A 15,351-nucleotide genomic window follows, 5' to 3' on the forward strand; every position below is an offset into this window, starting at 1 on the left:
GCACCTAGATTTTGGGGGGGGGGGAATAAAGAAAAAAAAAATATTCCCTCCCCCAGGTGCGGGGCTGGGGCGGGGGAAGCCCAAGCTTCCCCCACTCCCAGACCCCAGAAAGGCTGCTATCCACAAGCCGTGGGACAGCTGTGCGAAGCTGGAAGCCTGGGGCTTGCTGAGCTCAGCGCGCCCCAAGCTTCTGGGTGCAGGCAAGCTCTCCGCTAGCCGTGGGAGAGCTGCGCGAAGTCGCACAGCTCTCCCACGGCTTGCGGACAGCTTCCAGAAGCCTGGAGAGCGAGAGGGATCGCTGCGGACCGACCCCTCTCGCTCTCCAGGCTTCAGCGAAAGCCTGCATTCACCCCATAGGATGCACACAGATTTCCCCTTCATTTTTGGAGGGGAAAAAGTGTGTCCTATAGGGCGAAAAATATGGTTGGTTTCTGCTCTCTTCACTGTGCAGCGAAATGCTTGTCACAAGACAATGTTTACATTCCACAGTCAATTGCTGTTGGAGTTTTCCCACGGGAAAGGGAGACTGGATGTGACGTACATTGGTTTCCTGTTTTGTCACTGTTTTTTGCAGTTCAGTATGTGTTGTTCTCTCTGTGCTTTAGAGGAGAGAGGATGCTTTTCTCTGCTCCGGCAGAGGCAAGATGTTTTTCTGTAACATACCAGCTTTGAAGTGTAAATAAAGCAATATAGAGTATGTGGCACGTACTCCTCATCCTTCCGCTGTGCACGGGACACTGCATATCAATAACACTTTACAACTGGTTTTAAAGAAAATTAATTGCTGAAATCTTTAACATGGACCAATGCTTACTCTTACACTACAGTTTATATTCAGAAACCAATGAACCTCTTAACTTCAGAACAGAGTTTGTATTATATCTCATATTGCCTGATCAACCTGGACTATTGATAACCACCATCTCGACTATACTTGTTACACAGAGGGCTCAAAGGAACTTAACGGCGGAATTAAAAACATGAGCATAAATAAAAAATAAGCAGGTTTTGACATCCTAAAAACTCTGTAGATGCAGGAGACAGCCTTCTTCAACCAACTGGGAATCCCACAGAATTGCAAATATTGAATTAGATGGGAAAGTGGCTCTTTGAGGCTGGGTTAGACAACATTGTGTCACTGTAGTCGTTGTTCTCAAAAGATGAACCAGCTCTGAAAGTCCATTGTCCCTAGTTAAAACCTTCCTGATTAATCATCTTTGATTGACTGACTACCTGCTCATACTACTTATTATTATTATTATTATTATTTCTTCCTACAAATCTATTTAAGATCAGATCTTAGCATTGCTCATCTCTCCATTGCTGTACACGCATGTTGATGTGCTTCGTTGTTAAATCACCCCTATGCTTCCTAATAAATTCCATCTTTTCCTACAATCTCTGTGTGGGCACACTTTTGTAACTTGGTAGGGTTCAAATAGACACACACAGGACAATGTTTAGTTTTGCTCCAGCTACAGATCCTTTGTGGGGAGTGTTTCTGCAGGATCACATGGGTGTCCAAATATTCATGTCTGTCCGACCATCCCTCCCATTAACAATGGCCACCCTCTGGTTAAAAGTGACAACAACTGGCCCTACTTAAAAATACCCCAAAGTAAAATTGACTTGGGCAGAATATTCTACAATCAGGTTATTTCAGCGGCTGGCAGCAATAATGTTTTGTTTTCATCTTTGCTGTGCTGTTTACTGGGGGATGAAAGTGCCACAGTCGGATCCTCTACACCAAGGGAGTCTTTAGCATATGTGCCACCGGGGTGCAAAGATTCGCCCAGCACCCCAAATTTAGTTTAGCCCCCACATTAACTTTTATTATGCTTGTGTCAAACACCACGCTTACGCCTTATCTCTTGTTTATGAAAGAAGGGAGGAGAAAGAAAGAAACTTTTTTATTTGCTCATTTATTTTACAATGCACTTATATTCGTTGAGTCTGACAAGTGCTGTCCTTGTGAATGACAAGCGCCGCCACTGGCACAGTGCGTCTTTGATAAATGAGTGCACAAAGTCGAAAGTCCTTTAGTGAAACAGTAGGTATACATTGCGGTAATGCCCAGTGTAGTAAAGTTGGTACTATTTAGAAATTATTCTTTGGTCAAGTGAAAGGAGTGAAGCCTTGTGGGAATTTCATCGGTGACAAGGACCCTGGGAAAGAGGTTGTGTATCTTTAAACTCCAGATTAGCAGGCTCCCTGGCGTGAAAGGTTTATTGGGATAAAGGAAGCCTTGATTTAATGAAAGGGCTGACACCTGGATCTAAGAGTGTGAATATCCCCCCCCCCCCCAATGATGTTATCTGTCCTTGAATTGCTTGGGAATGTGTATCTGCAAAGTTTCCACGGAAGGGAGGAAACCCTTTGATTTGAGTTCTGGATTCTAAATTGACCCAGCTGCCAAGGGGTAGATTGATTGACTAGCAAGCCGGTCATTGGTGAATTCAAATATTAATTAAGACTTATGATTGGCTTGAGAGTTATGACGCCAAGTGTGAATTGTGAATAAAAGATCAGAGGATTGTCTGAGAAGTTGCTCTATGCCATTGCTCACTGCAATCCGCAAAGATGCCCGGCTGTGATGTCCCACCTAATAGCCGTCGTTTCGTCTTTTGAAATGGAGATCTACAAAAGCCTTCAATTTGCGGATTCTTGAAAAGGACTCTGACTATCCTATTAGTGTTTGACTTTGTGAGTATGTAAGTTAGTCAGACTATGTAACGTCTTTATTTTCTTATCTGTAATTTTCAAAAGATGTGCCTGCTTCTTTTAGCATGTTTACTTATGTTATTTTAAAATAAACCTTTTAAAAGAGAAACTGTTTTAGTTTTGTGTGCCTTCCCGGGGGAATAGCTAAGTCCTAGCCTTACGCTTGGTTACGCTATACCGTAGAATTTCTGCCTGCAAGTTTGTGGATACAACTTGTAGAGTGGGGATAGCCAGTGATAACGGGTCACAGCCTTCTCCCTGGGTTGTGATTCTGGGTCCCCTGGAATAGAGGGAGTGGTGGCAGCCCTACCGGGTCGATTTCGTTCTGTTTTGCAAAAAGTAATGTGTCTGCCAACCTTGCCCTGGGAGACCTGGTCTGGCCGGAGAGCAGAGACAGGTGAGGGAGGGGCAAGAGGTTGGGGGAAAACATTTACTACATGGTGGCAGCGGTGGGATGCCGCTACACCTACGTTTACTACACCCAGGTATATATGTATTTTGTTTTTCTAGCATGGTCAAAATTATTTATTATTTCATAACAGGTAGATAATTAAGAGCTTAGGCAGCTTCAGCAGCGGGGCCCTGCTCCACACTGAACCAGCATTTGTAAAGACGTGTCTTTAACCAAACTGAGGTCAGTGAGCACATAGAGATTTCCATCATTTCCTCCTGAAACCCAGGAGAGCATGGTCACAGATGATCAAGCTCTTCAAAAAAACAAACAAAAAAACTAACTAAATAAATAATGCATGAATTATGCCAAATGTTTTAAAATGTCAAACTGGCATTTTCCATTGTGCAGAAGCTGAGGGTCACATCAACAGCTACATCCGCCTAGAATTCAATTAACCTTCCCACCATAAACTCATCCCAGTTATGCGTCCTGATCTTGCTGAGAGCATTGAAGCTGTAACATTTCCGTGTTCTGATGAATACATATCAGATTCTCTACCCTCCATGCTTATCTCATCTTCCTAAGTGTTCTGTGCCCATTTAGATTGCAAGCGTGCATACTGTGCCTCTAATGCTTGTTCTGTTTGTTCTGCTAGTTTCACTGTCCATTAGTTCCACTTTTCCCTATTCTTGTGCCAGCCTATTATACTAGTATATCAACTTAGTAGAGTTCCACACGACCCTATATCCTCGATGCATCTAGTTTCACCCTTCTCCTAATTTAGTTAGGTACCTTCAGCAATGAGCAATGTTTGCCTCCTTGGCAGCCCATTGAGGCATCTGGCCTTTTTTCCTTCTGCCAGCAGCTATGAATCATGCTTAATTTAACCTTGAGAGAGCAGAACCTAGTATTCAAATAATTTCAATCTATAGTAGGGGCTTCAGACATGCTTCACATTCATTCCCAAAACAACAACAAACATATGGTTACATGAAACATAATAAACACACAAGACGTAACTGGCTGTACTTTTGAATAAATAAGGTATACTATTCATTGACCCTGGTGTTGGGAAAGATGGAGGGCACAAGGAGAAGGGGACGACAGAGGACGAGATGTTTGGACAGTGTTCTTGAAGCTACCAGCATGAGTTTGACCAAACTGCGGGAGGCAGTGGAAGACAGGAGTGCCTGGTGTGCTCTGGTCCATGGGGTCACAAAGAGTCGGACACGACTAAACAACTAAACAACAACAACAACGACATTCATTGTATCAAATTGTAGATTTCTACGTAAGTCTCATAAAGTTCAACGGAAAAAGCAGAAACCCAGTGGATCAGTTCATTTTCTAGTCAGTTCATGCATAAGGTTCATACAATGAATAGTATAGCTTATTTATTCAAAAGTACAGCCAGTTACATCTTGTGTGTTTATTGAATATTTATCACATCCATTCCCATCTGCCTTCCAGCTTGGCCATAGCACCAAAACTGCCTTGGCTGCCCAGTTGGAAGAGAGATGGCAGTGGGAGGGGGTGCAGAGCATGACCTTGTTGGCTCTCCTTGACCTCTCTGAGGTTGTTGAACACAGAAGCTTTCTGGATTGGCCTGGGGAGATGGGGTGGGGTGGGGTGGGAGCACTGTATTGTTGCACCCCACCCAGTCTCTGAGCTTCAGCCTACAGCCCTTCCACGTTCTGCTGCTGCTGGAACCAATTAGATCAGGGCTTGTTTACTTATTCTTTTCGTTACAAACATGTCCTGCTCTAATTGGCTGCTGCAGTGGTAGTTGGAGGTTAGCTACCTGTTCTGATCCGATTGGATCCAGATGACCATGTCTACATGGGCTCGACTCAGCTATGCAGCTGCATCCAATTCCAGTGAGTTGAAGTTTGATCCTGGGATTTAGGACAGTGGAGCCCCCTGGGAATGGGAAATCTTAACAGTGGAACGGACAATGTGTTACAATTCAGTGGGATTCAAGGGAGGATGTGGAGAGTAGCAGTCCCTCTGGAAAAGCAAATAAAATAAAATAAAATAAAAGGAATTTTCAGTTCCTTTGAAACTGATCCAAATGATGAAACCTTTAACTTGGACCCAGGTCTACCCTTGCAATTTAATTTATATATTCAGTGATCAAGAAAACGGTTGGTTTCCGATCAGAAATTAGTGGCTATTTAGCACAGCATCCTTTTCTCAGCGAGGTCAACTGGAAGCCTCTGGCAAATCAGCAAGCACAAGAGTACTCTTCCCTCTTGGTTTCATACTGCCTCTGAAAGTGAAGGCAAAGCATAGCCATCATGGTTGGTGGCCACTGACAGCCCTCTCCTCCATGAATTTTTCTAATCCTATTTTGAGGCCATCCAAGTTGGTGTTCTTTACTGCCACTTGAGGGAGCAAGTTCCATAGTTGAACTGTGTGCTGAGAGAAGAAGTCCTTTCTTTTATCTGTCCTGAACCTTCCTCATTCAGTTTCTCACTCGCCTTTTCTCTAAACAAAAAAGTCCCACATGCGGCAACTTTACTTCATACAGGAGCTGCTCTTCGTCATTTCTGAACCTGTTATGCCTCTGCAGTATCCATTTTGAGGTGTGGCAGCCAGAACCGTACACAATATTCCAAATCATATTGGGGGGGGGGGAGTACAAGTGGAGTGCCACAGGATTCTTTTCTGGGCTCATTGTTGCTCAACATTTTTATAAATGGCCTGGATGAAGGGATTGAGGGGGATGCTAATCAAATCTTCAGATGGTTCCAATCTGGTAGGGGGAGCTAATGTCACTGAAGATATAATGGGCATTCAAGATTTCCCTAACAGATTGGAATACTCAGCCCAGACTAACCAAATGAATTGTAATAAAGATAGATTTCAGGTTCTGTACTTAGGCAGGAAGAAACAGCTGTAAAAAAATAAGATAGGAACACCTGGCTTGCCAGTAGCATATGTGAAAAAGAACTAGGGGTCTTCATAGACCACTAGGAAAAGTGTGATGAAGCAGGAAAAAAAAGCTAATGCTATTCTAGGTTGAATCAAAAGAAGAACTGTGTCCAAATTAAGAAAAGCATACAGTCGTACCTTGGAAGTCAAACAGAATTCGTTCCAGAAGTTGAAAAGTTTGACTTTCAAAGTGCAGCTTCTGATTGGCTGCAGGAAGCTCCTATTTATTTATTCTATTTATGAAAAAGCAACATTTCCCTCTTCTTACACAGCTCAGTAGTTAGGCCACATCTATTTTTCCCCCTTCCAAATAATGACCTCATGAACTTAATGGTTGCTGCTGTGGCTAGTTAGCTGTTCTGATCTAATTGGCTGCTGCAGGAGGAGGGAGATGCTATCCGGAGTTATAAATTGAAAGCAACTGGAAAAAAAACCCTGCTGTTCAAGCAAGACGGGAGTCTCGGAATCTCAGCCCAAACAATCAAGCATCAAGTGCCAAGCGGCACTTGGGAACACTTCCAGAAAACCCAGGTCTGTACAAAAGGGATGGGCTCTGTCTGAACCTGAATGGGAAAAGACAGTTTAAAATGATTGCCGGGGGAAAGTGTGCAGGATCTGAAGAGTGCCTGGTTCAGAATAAATCATCCATTAGGGATGAGGGTGAAAATGTTTATGATACCCTAAAGGAATAGTCCTAGGTGATAAATCTGCAGGATCACTTACCGTAACAACATTCCAAGGAAGCCAAAGCAAAGTTCAGGGATGATTGTTCTGGCAGCATTGATTCGAGGCCGCAGTTTCTGCTTTCTTTTATGGGCCTTCTTTGGCTTGAGATGTCTATGTCTATGGCTTGAGATGTCTATGTCATCACTGTGGTAGCTCTGTGTGAGATGAACACAGTTCAATGTCGATTGTCCAGTGACCTTGGATATCGTGAGGACACTTGGTGTTTTGCCTTAGTAGAAAAGAACTCATGCAGCTAGTAAGCTAATAGACACTACCCAACTGCAAACATTCTTAATTATGTCATGGTAATGAGAATTTTTTTATGTGATTCTTTCTGTATAGACTACTTCCAGAGGAAAACAATGTCTCATACCTACCTATATGTGCTTCTTGCTGGGCTCTGTGTTTTTCCCCACTGCCACTATACTTTTGAATGGCAGGAAGAGCATGGCAGTGATCTACCCTCTTTGAAGATAGCCCGAGGAAATACTGGGTTTGCCTTTAGATTATACCACCAGCTTGCTTCCGAAACTCCTCACGATAACATTTTCTTTTCACCTTTGAGCATTTCCACTGCATTTGCCATGGTGTCACTGGGAGCTGGAACCACCACGCTGAGTGAGCTTTTGTCAGGACTTGGCTTTAACCAGATAGATATCAGTCAGCAGGAAATACACGAAGGTTTCCGCCATCTCTTCCAAATGCTAAGCAACCCCAATGGTGAAATCTACTTGAGCATTGGGAATGCCCTATTCACAGATGACCAAGTGCAACTCCTGGACAAGTTCTTGGATGATGCAAAAACTTTTTATGAGACAGAAGTTTTGCCAACTAATTTCAAAAATCCTGAGGAAGCTGAAAGTCAAATCAATACCTACATTGAAAAGAAAACTGATGGGAAATTAGTTAATGTTTACAAGAAGCCTGACCCAGAGGCTGTAATGGTTCTTGTAAATTATATCTTCTTGAAAGGTAAGTCATGAGGACTTGTTTTATACACTGTTGTAAGTTCTTTTTGCTTATTCCTGCACTAAAATCCACTAGGAATACCTAAGACTGAATTTCCAGAAATGAAAAAAAAAATAGTTTTTATTGTTCTAAAAAGTCATATTCCTTTTAGAGTTTGTGAAATAGCTTTTTACCTTAAGCATGGTGTTATTTTGGCTCTCTTCCTCCTGCTCTCTGTCTCCAATGACCTGTATGCTGTTGTTGTTCTTTCCATAAGCCTTTTGGGAAAAACCTTTTGATTCTCAGAAGACAAAAGCAAATGACTTCTTTGTGGATGAACAAACAACGGTCAAAGTCCCGATGATGAACAAAGTCAGCTGGTTCGAGACTTACCGTGATAACGTCCTATCCTGTCAGGTTGTGAAGCTCCCTTACAAGGGCAATGCTTCAGCATTATTTATTCTTCCTGACCAAGGGCAAATGGAGCAGTTGGAAAATGCTCTTAACGAAGACGTTTTGTTAAAATGGATGAATTCACTGAAACCATGGTAAGTGAGCATGCAGTCATGGAAAGAGTGTTGCACTTGAATATATCAACTCCGTTGGTTATAGCACAGTGCTGATAATGCCAAGCTTCTTCTTTGGTTATCACTAATAGCCGAGTAAGATTTTCTTCCATATAAACGATTTTAACAATGAGTCCGCAAAGTGATTGTGGAGGCCAATTCCGGATCCATGATTGCAGGCTCAATCCCTGTATGAGACAGCTGCATAGTCCTGGATTGCAGGGGTTTGGAATAGATGAACCTCAACGTCCATCCCAACTCTACAATTCTATGATCCTATGTGTGCATATATAGAGATCTTAATACATTCTTTCAGCTTTGTCTAGTTGTAGTCCTGCTCAGAGCACATCCATTAAAATTAATGGAGATATTTTACTCTTGCCTATTAATTTCAAGGGGTCTGCTCTGAGTAGGACTAGCACTGGATATAACCTCATTGTTATAAAAATCTATTTATTGTGGTCATTGGCTACTTTTTTTTTAATCTTGTGCTTTTAGCAATAATTGACAGCCCCTTTTAATCTAGCCATATTGTAAATTTCCATTATTTGCCTTATGCATTTTTCTCAAAGTGTACCTCACCAGCCTCTGATTCCTCTTTCAACAGGAAAATAGATCTATTACTTCCAAAGTTTTCAATCTCGGGCAGCTATTCTGTCAAAGAGCTATTAAGAAAAATGGGTATTACTGACGTATTCACAAACAGAGCAGACCTCTCTGGATTTACTGGGAACCCTGATCTGAAGGTTTCCAAGGTAGGCTTCTCAAAATCAATCACGTTGATCCAAAGGCTCTTTATTTTATCAGGATCCAGGACTCGCGGAATAACCAGGATTCCTTTTTTGGCCGCAGAAAATTTGGGTAAAATTAAGCCTGCGACCTTAGGTGGAAGTGGCCCCGCCAATTGGGTGGGCATGAGCACGATTTCATCAGGTAAAACAGGTCTTTGGTTTCCTGATTAATTCAATCAATGGTAAAATCAGAGGGTGAAGCTTTAGAGAATTTTTCAATGGAGGAAACTAGCGGCTGAGGGCTCTCTATTTGTTCTGGCCCGAGAGCGGGGCTGTTATGGAGTTTCCTGAACTCCTGCATTGATTTGCCCAATGATAGCCTTTTCCGCATTTTGGGCATTTTTTGGAAGTTTTAGCCTTATTGGCATCACCATTCCTGTTTGCTTCCCCGCCAGGGGCTCTGCATTCTTTTGCAAAATGACCTGGGCGCTTGCAGTTAAAGCAATTACCAGTTGGCTTATTGCCTGCCTGGATGGCGCCAGCATCGCATGGCTCTGGCTTCCAATTTCAGCACAGGTTTGAATCATATCGGCCAGGTCGTATTTAGGGCGGTTTATGATTGACTGCAAAGCCTTCTTACAATCGGTGTTTGCATTTTCAAAAGCTAATTTTTTCTATCTATCTATCTATCTATCTATCTATAAATTGATGGTAGGGCTCTGAATGCTGTTGCTTAATATTAACAAAGGAGCTCAGCGGTTGCCCTGAAACAGGGACTTTCCAAAAGGCGCGCTGTACACAGGTCGCGGTGCGATTGAAATGCAAAGGTGTCAATGTTGCCTGGGCTGGTATGTTATTATACGGACCAGCACCAAAGAGTTGGTTGGCTGAATGCTGTGGATCAGCCAGGGCTACTGCGCTATGCTTAAATTCACTTTCAAAAACTACATACTGAGCAGGAGATAAAAGTATGCGCATCAAATCTTTCCAATCTTGGGGTAGCATCGTATAACCGCTTGCTATCCCCTCCAGCATCCCTATCACATAGGAGGATTTTAGGCCAGAATCAGTAATGGCTCTCCTTAGTTCCCTCATAACAGGATAAGGAAGTGTCTCATACAACACCTGTTGTTGAGCAGTTCCTGGGTTTGCATAGGTGATAGGGAAAGCAGATGGCATTTCACCAGCCCATTCAGACTCTTCCTCTAGAGACAGGAGCCCTTTCTGCCAAGCTAGAGAAAGCGTGGCGCGCACAGCTCCTGTAGGAGAGCACACAGGGGCTGGGGCAGGCAGAGGAGGGACGGGCGGGGTGGATGGGGATGTGGGCTGAGGCGTAGGGAGGGGCTGGCAAGGCCGCAATGGAGGCAAAAGCTTTGGGTAAGGAGGGGGATTGTCTGCTGTGGCTAGAAGAATGGGCGCCGGGGGGGATTGTCTGCTGCGGCTGGAAGAACGGGCGCCATCGGGGATGCCTGGGGTCCTAATCTAGCGACGGTGTCGGCACACCTCTGCCAAGTGAGCAGACAATGAATTGGTGCCCTCAGTTCTGCAAAGAGGGTTTTACCGATCTTTTGCCAAGCCTCTGACCCTAAAGACCCTGCTTCCGGGTACCAGGGACACTGGCAAGAAATCTCACATAACAATTGTTCAATTTCTTTCAAAGAGATATGAGCACCCGCTGTCTAACGAGATGGAGCAGTTCTTTGGCATGCTCCTGCTGGAATTTTGTCAATTCCCCTCCCATACTCACAAAGTAGAGCGCTGAGACTTTTCCAGTCGAGTGAAGTATGGGGATGGCTGCGAAGGGATCTGGCAATCACGTCGGGGTCACCAGATGTTGGGTTGGAATAAACGACAGACGAGGGGTGGAGTCATCTGGGAGGCATCCTCCTGAGCATGTCTTGGGGAGTCCCTTTTATTGAATATTACAGCATTGCCACATATGTGCTTGTTGCTGATTGGTTAACACAAGTAGAAAGCAAGTACAAACAAAGGTTACATATAGGTATTAATCACTGCTAGATTAAAGGCTGAGAAAGGGAACACAGAACTAGACAGGCATGAAAACCTCCTAATTAAATTATAACTGGTGATTAATAGAACAAGACCTAAAACAATTACTTAATAATTGATAATGTAAGACTTAAAAGGACATATCAATCATGTTCCATAGATGTGATCAACTATGCATTAAGAACAGGTCAGAATGCCATGTTTGTATGAACTAAATGTGAACTTGAACATTCTGGGGTGATGAGAAAATGTCTCAACCTAGAACGGTTTGTGCAGAAGCAGAAACTTTCCTACAACCCTACATTTTGAGTCAAATGTTTTAGAGTGCTTGCACCACAATCCCATCTCCCATGAAGAAGAGGAGCCAAAAAATACTTGGTATTCCAGCTGTGCTGATGAAGAGGCGCCACAAACTGTTTGATGACAGTTGAGGAAAAGCCCCAGGTCTTCTAACAAAACTGGTGGAGAAACCCTTAAGCCCCGGCTAACATCATATAAATAACACAGTATGCATAAAAACAGGCATAAATTAATTAAAATACATCCTAAAATTAATTCAGACAAATTAAAATCTGGACAAGTGGCACTTATCAGGTTAAGACTGAGAATGGTTAGTACTTGCCAGAACCAACTGTTTTCACTGATCATATAAGGACCTGTGAACAGGCTGGGAGGCCCCCTTCATGCTTGTTCTTATACAAAGGAAAATAATTATGCACCAAATTCATCTTGTCTGACTTCCTCCCATGGCTTCCAATTTCAATCAATTGTCATCTTACATATCATTATTTTTCCTCTATAAATTTCAAATCTTATTTATGAATAGATTGTCCAAATTTAACCCATCATAAATCTTACAACCCTGCTAATGTTTTAACATATTTACAGTGTTCTTTAACATATTCTATAAATGTTATCCAATCCTGTGAAAAAAAATTCTCATCTTGTTGCCTAATCCTCATGGTAATTTTTGTCATTTCGGCATAGTCTATCATCTTCGTTATCTATTCTTCCTTCGTTGGTGTACCTTCTTCTTTCCATTTTTGGGCATACAGCATTCTGGCGGCCGTGGTAGCACACTTAAACAATCTCTTTAGGTTCTTTGGTATCTCTTCCCCCACTATTCCGAGCAAAAAGGCTTCTGGTTTTTTATGAAAGGTTATCTTAAATAGTTTTTAAAACTCATTATAAATCATTTCCCAGAAGTCTTTTGCCCTTCTACAAGTCCATCACATATGCAAAAAGGTGCCGTCATTATCTTTACATTTCCAGCATACTTTTGTGAAGATTTTATACATCTTTGCAATCTTAACTGGGGTTAGGTACCAACGATACATCGTTTTCATGTAGTTTTTTACCTTATTTCATGCATCTACAGGTTCATTATCATCCTGATCTATTTGTCCTCCTGTCGCTCCCTGTTCTTCTTCATCTCTACTTGGTCTCTTTATCTTTAAATGCCCCCCCCCTTAAATAACATTTCTGCCTCGTTTGGAAACCTACATCTTTGTTTTTTCCGTTTATGAGTAAAAATGAAATGCCTTCTGGAATACTCCCATCTGTATCTTATTCTGTTACTTCTCAAGGTTTCTGTCAGAGCTTTATAGCTGGCTCTTTTTTTCAATATTCTCATCAGGATTTCTTTCAAGATGATCACCCTTTGGTTATCAATCTGGAACTTCTTCTCATAGTTAGTCTATAGAGTGAGCAAGGTCTCAACTAAAGAAGACCGGCAACTTAAGTTGACAGAATATGCACAACTGGCAGACTTAACGTATAGAATAAGAGAAAAATAAGATTGGAAAACATTTACTGATTATATGGAAAATAACTGTGTACAGCTGAAAATGCTGGCAGCAGTAAGATAAATTCAACAGTGTGCATAATCGTTGACGGATGGAATAATGGAAAAGCAATTGAAAAGTATACAAGGATACAAGATATGCAAAATGAACCATGGAAAGGGAAGAAGGGAAGTCATTGATATTTTATGTAAAACGTTTAGTTGAAATTGTAAAATAGAAAATTTAATAAAAATTATATATACACCACTCAGATCCAATTCTACCCCCCCCCCACTCCATTGATTAAGACTCTTACATGAACAGATAGATCATAATTGGGAGATCTAGTCAAACATATCTTTGTTCATGCCATGCATCACAATCATGATCAAAGTAACCTTGGGCTTACTTTGGAAATGTGAGACCAGATTTTATCTTGAAAAGAGTAAAACTTGCGATGCATTTTTGAACTAACCCTAGCAATGGTGAGGAAGAAGAGAAAGTGTAAAGTCCCCTGAGGACAAATTCTTGAATACCTGGAGGCGTGCACAATACACTCATGACTGGTGGGAAAGAAAGATTAATGCATCATAGTTGTGAGAAATGACAACATGAATTTTGTCTCGCATACCCTCTTCTGCTTGCAAGGGCCAGGACCATCTCTGTCTAATCATAAGATATTGGCCTATGTTGGAGACTAATTCTTGATTGTCTCGCTGGCAGGCTTTTCACGAAGCTGTTCTGAATGTCCACGAGGCTGGCACTGAAGCTGCAGCTGCCACTGCAGTGGAAGCAGTTAGTCGGAGCATGTCTCTTATAGTGAGGTTCAACACGCCCTTCCTCGTTCTTATCTTCCATGACATCACCAAATCCATCTTGTTCATGGGAAGAGTTGCAAACCCTCAGAAGAAGTAATTACACAGCTAGGATACATTTGCATGACTTACAATTATGTTCTGGTTTAGTGTACAATGTGTATGAAATTGTATTTTGAGTTAAGGCCGCTATTGGCACAAATTATTAAACAACTGAAGGATTCATGCCATTGTTGTTGTTGTTTTAGGGTGACTAGCTACTGCTTATTGTAATTCAAATGATGTTTGCCCAAGGTGGACTTGAAGTGCTTGAAACCCAAGAGCGATTTCACACATATGTCGTCATTATTTTATTTATTATTTTATTTTATTATGAACATTCACAGCCTGACCTTCATCTTGGGCAGCATAAAAAACAACAAAAATACAGCACACAAGATTACCTTAAAACACAAGAATGAACACACACGAAAACTTGCATAGCAATTTTACACAACGCCGCTCTCACACTTGAACAGGGGGCGAATTTGCCACACCCTGATTCCCCTGAGAAAGAAAACACAGGTGAGCTCCCTCAGAGGTGCTGTGCTGCTAACCCATGTGCAAGCTGTTAGAAAAACGCCCACCCGGGAGGCTTGCCAGGTCCCAGACCCATCGGAGCATTTATCCGGAGGTCCACTCTCTGGCTGGAACCCAGGAATCCTCCTCAGTCCAGAGAGACCATTAATAAGCGACTTCTCCCTTGTGAGAAAAGCACATTCACTTCCTCCTGGCAACCCATCAGAAGAAAAAGGCAGTCCGTAGTCTCCAGGCTACTTTATTAAAACTGCATACAAAAGCATGGCTGCTCGTCTTGAGCAATACAGCCTTAGAGTCTCCGACTCAACACTGCTTCAATCCAGAAGCGGAAGAAGCACTCAGCAAACTCCACCCGGTTAGACTGAGTACTCTGAGAACTGACTCAGACTTCCTGTCCCACGGTCAGTAACATCACCTGATGTAAACAACCCAGCTGCTTCCTGACAGAGAACTGAAAATCCCAACACAAGCATGTGTCGAATATGGAGGTGGAGGAGCAGACCCCCTTTTAAGCCCTGCTCCTCCCCAAACATGCCAGTCTCCACTTCAGCATGCCCTCCTTCCTTATGCAGGATGGGCTTTTGCTAAGAACTGCATAGGAATTTTGGAGAGAGCCCCTAATTTGCCTGGGACTCCTCTTTTTCACCTACTTCATCCTGCTGGGAGTACTTTGTTGTACTGGTGTATTTTTTGTAAATAATTTTTATTAATTTTTCATTAATAACAGTCCAATGCAGCAGGAAAAAACAGAACGAAACCGACCTGGGTCCTTAAGAGACATGATGGGCCCGCAAGATACTAGATGGTTCCTGCGGTCGGAGAGAAATAAACTAGACGACAACGAAAGTAACTTGAAGCGAAGCAGCTGTGAAGCCTGACCTTTATTTTGATAGAAAGCAAGTGCTATAGCAGGGTCCTACCCAATCCAACAGAAACACAGGCAAGACCTCGAACAAAAGAGGACCGAAACTTTTATAAGTTTCTAAACTACATATGCACACCTCTAAAAGTACATCATTACTACATCATAGATTCGTCACACAAGGGGAGGTTTGGTGGCAGTAACCTGACTATGGGGAGACTGCCCCTTCCTTCCTCATGACCTTCACCAGACACCTATAGATGAAGACAAAAGGGATATTT

The 15,351-nt window shown here is 42.5% G+C and overlaps 1 protein-coding gene across 1 annotated transcript; it reads left to right on the forward strand.

Annotated features, from left to right (window-relative positions):
• Window positions 1–7,137: 7,137 nt before the first annotated feature.
• Window positions 7,138–15,086, forward strand: LOC309350267 (alpha-1-antitrypsin-like; the record flags this gene model as incomplete). Its single annotated transcript, XM_081877134.1, has 5 exons — window positions 7,138–7,747; window positions 8,001–8,271; window positions 8,897–9,044; window positions 13,538–13,725; window positions 14,936–15,086. The coding sequence occupies 5 exons, from the start codon at window positions 7,138–7,140 to the stop codon at window positions 15,084–15,086; spliced, it is 1,368 nt and encodes a 455-aa protein (XP_081733260.1).
• Between the last annotated feature and the right edge of the window lie 265 nt (window positions 15,087–15,351).

Source organism: Podarcis erhardii (genome assembly GCF_964252035.2).
Source record: "Podarcis erhardii genome assembly, chromosome: 1".
Classification (NCBI taxonomy): domain Eukaryota; kingdom Metazoa; phylum Chordata; class Lepidosauria; order Squamata; family Lacertidae; genus Podarcis; species Podarcis erhardii.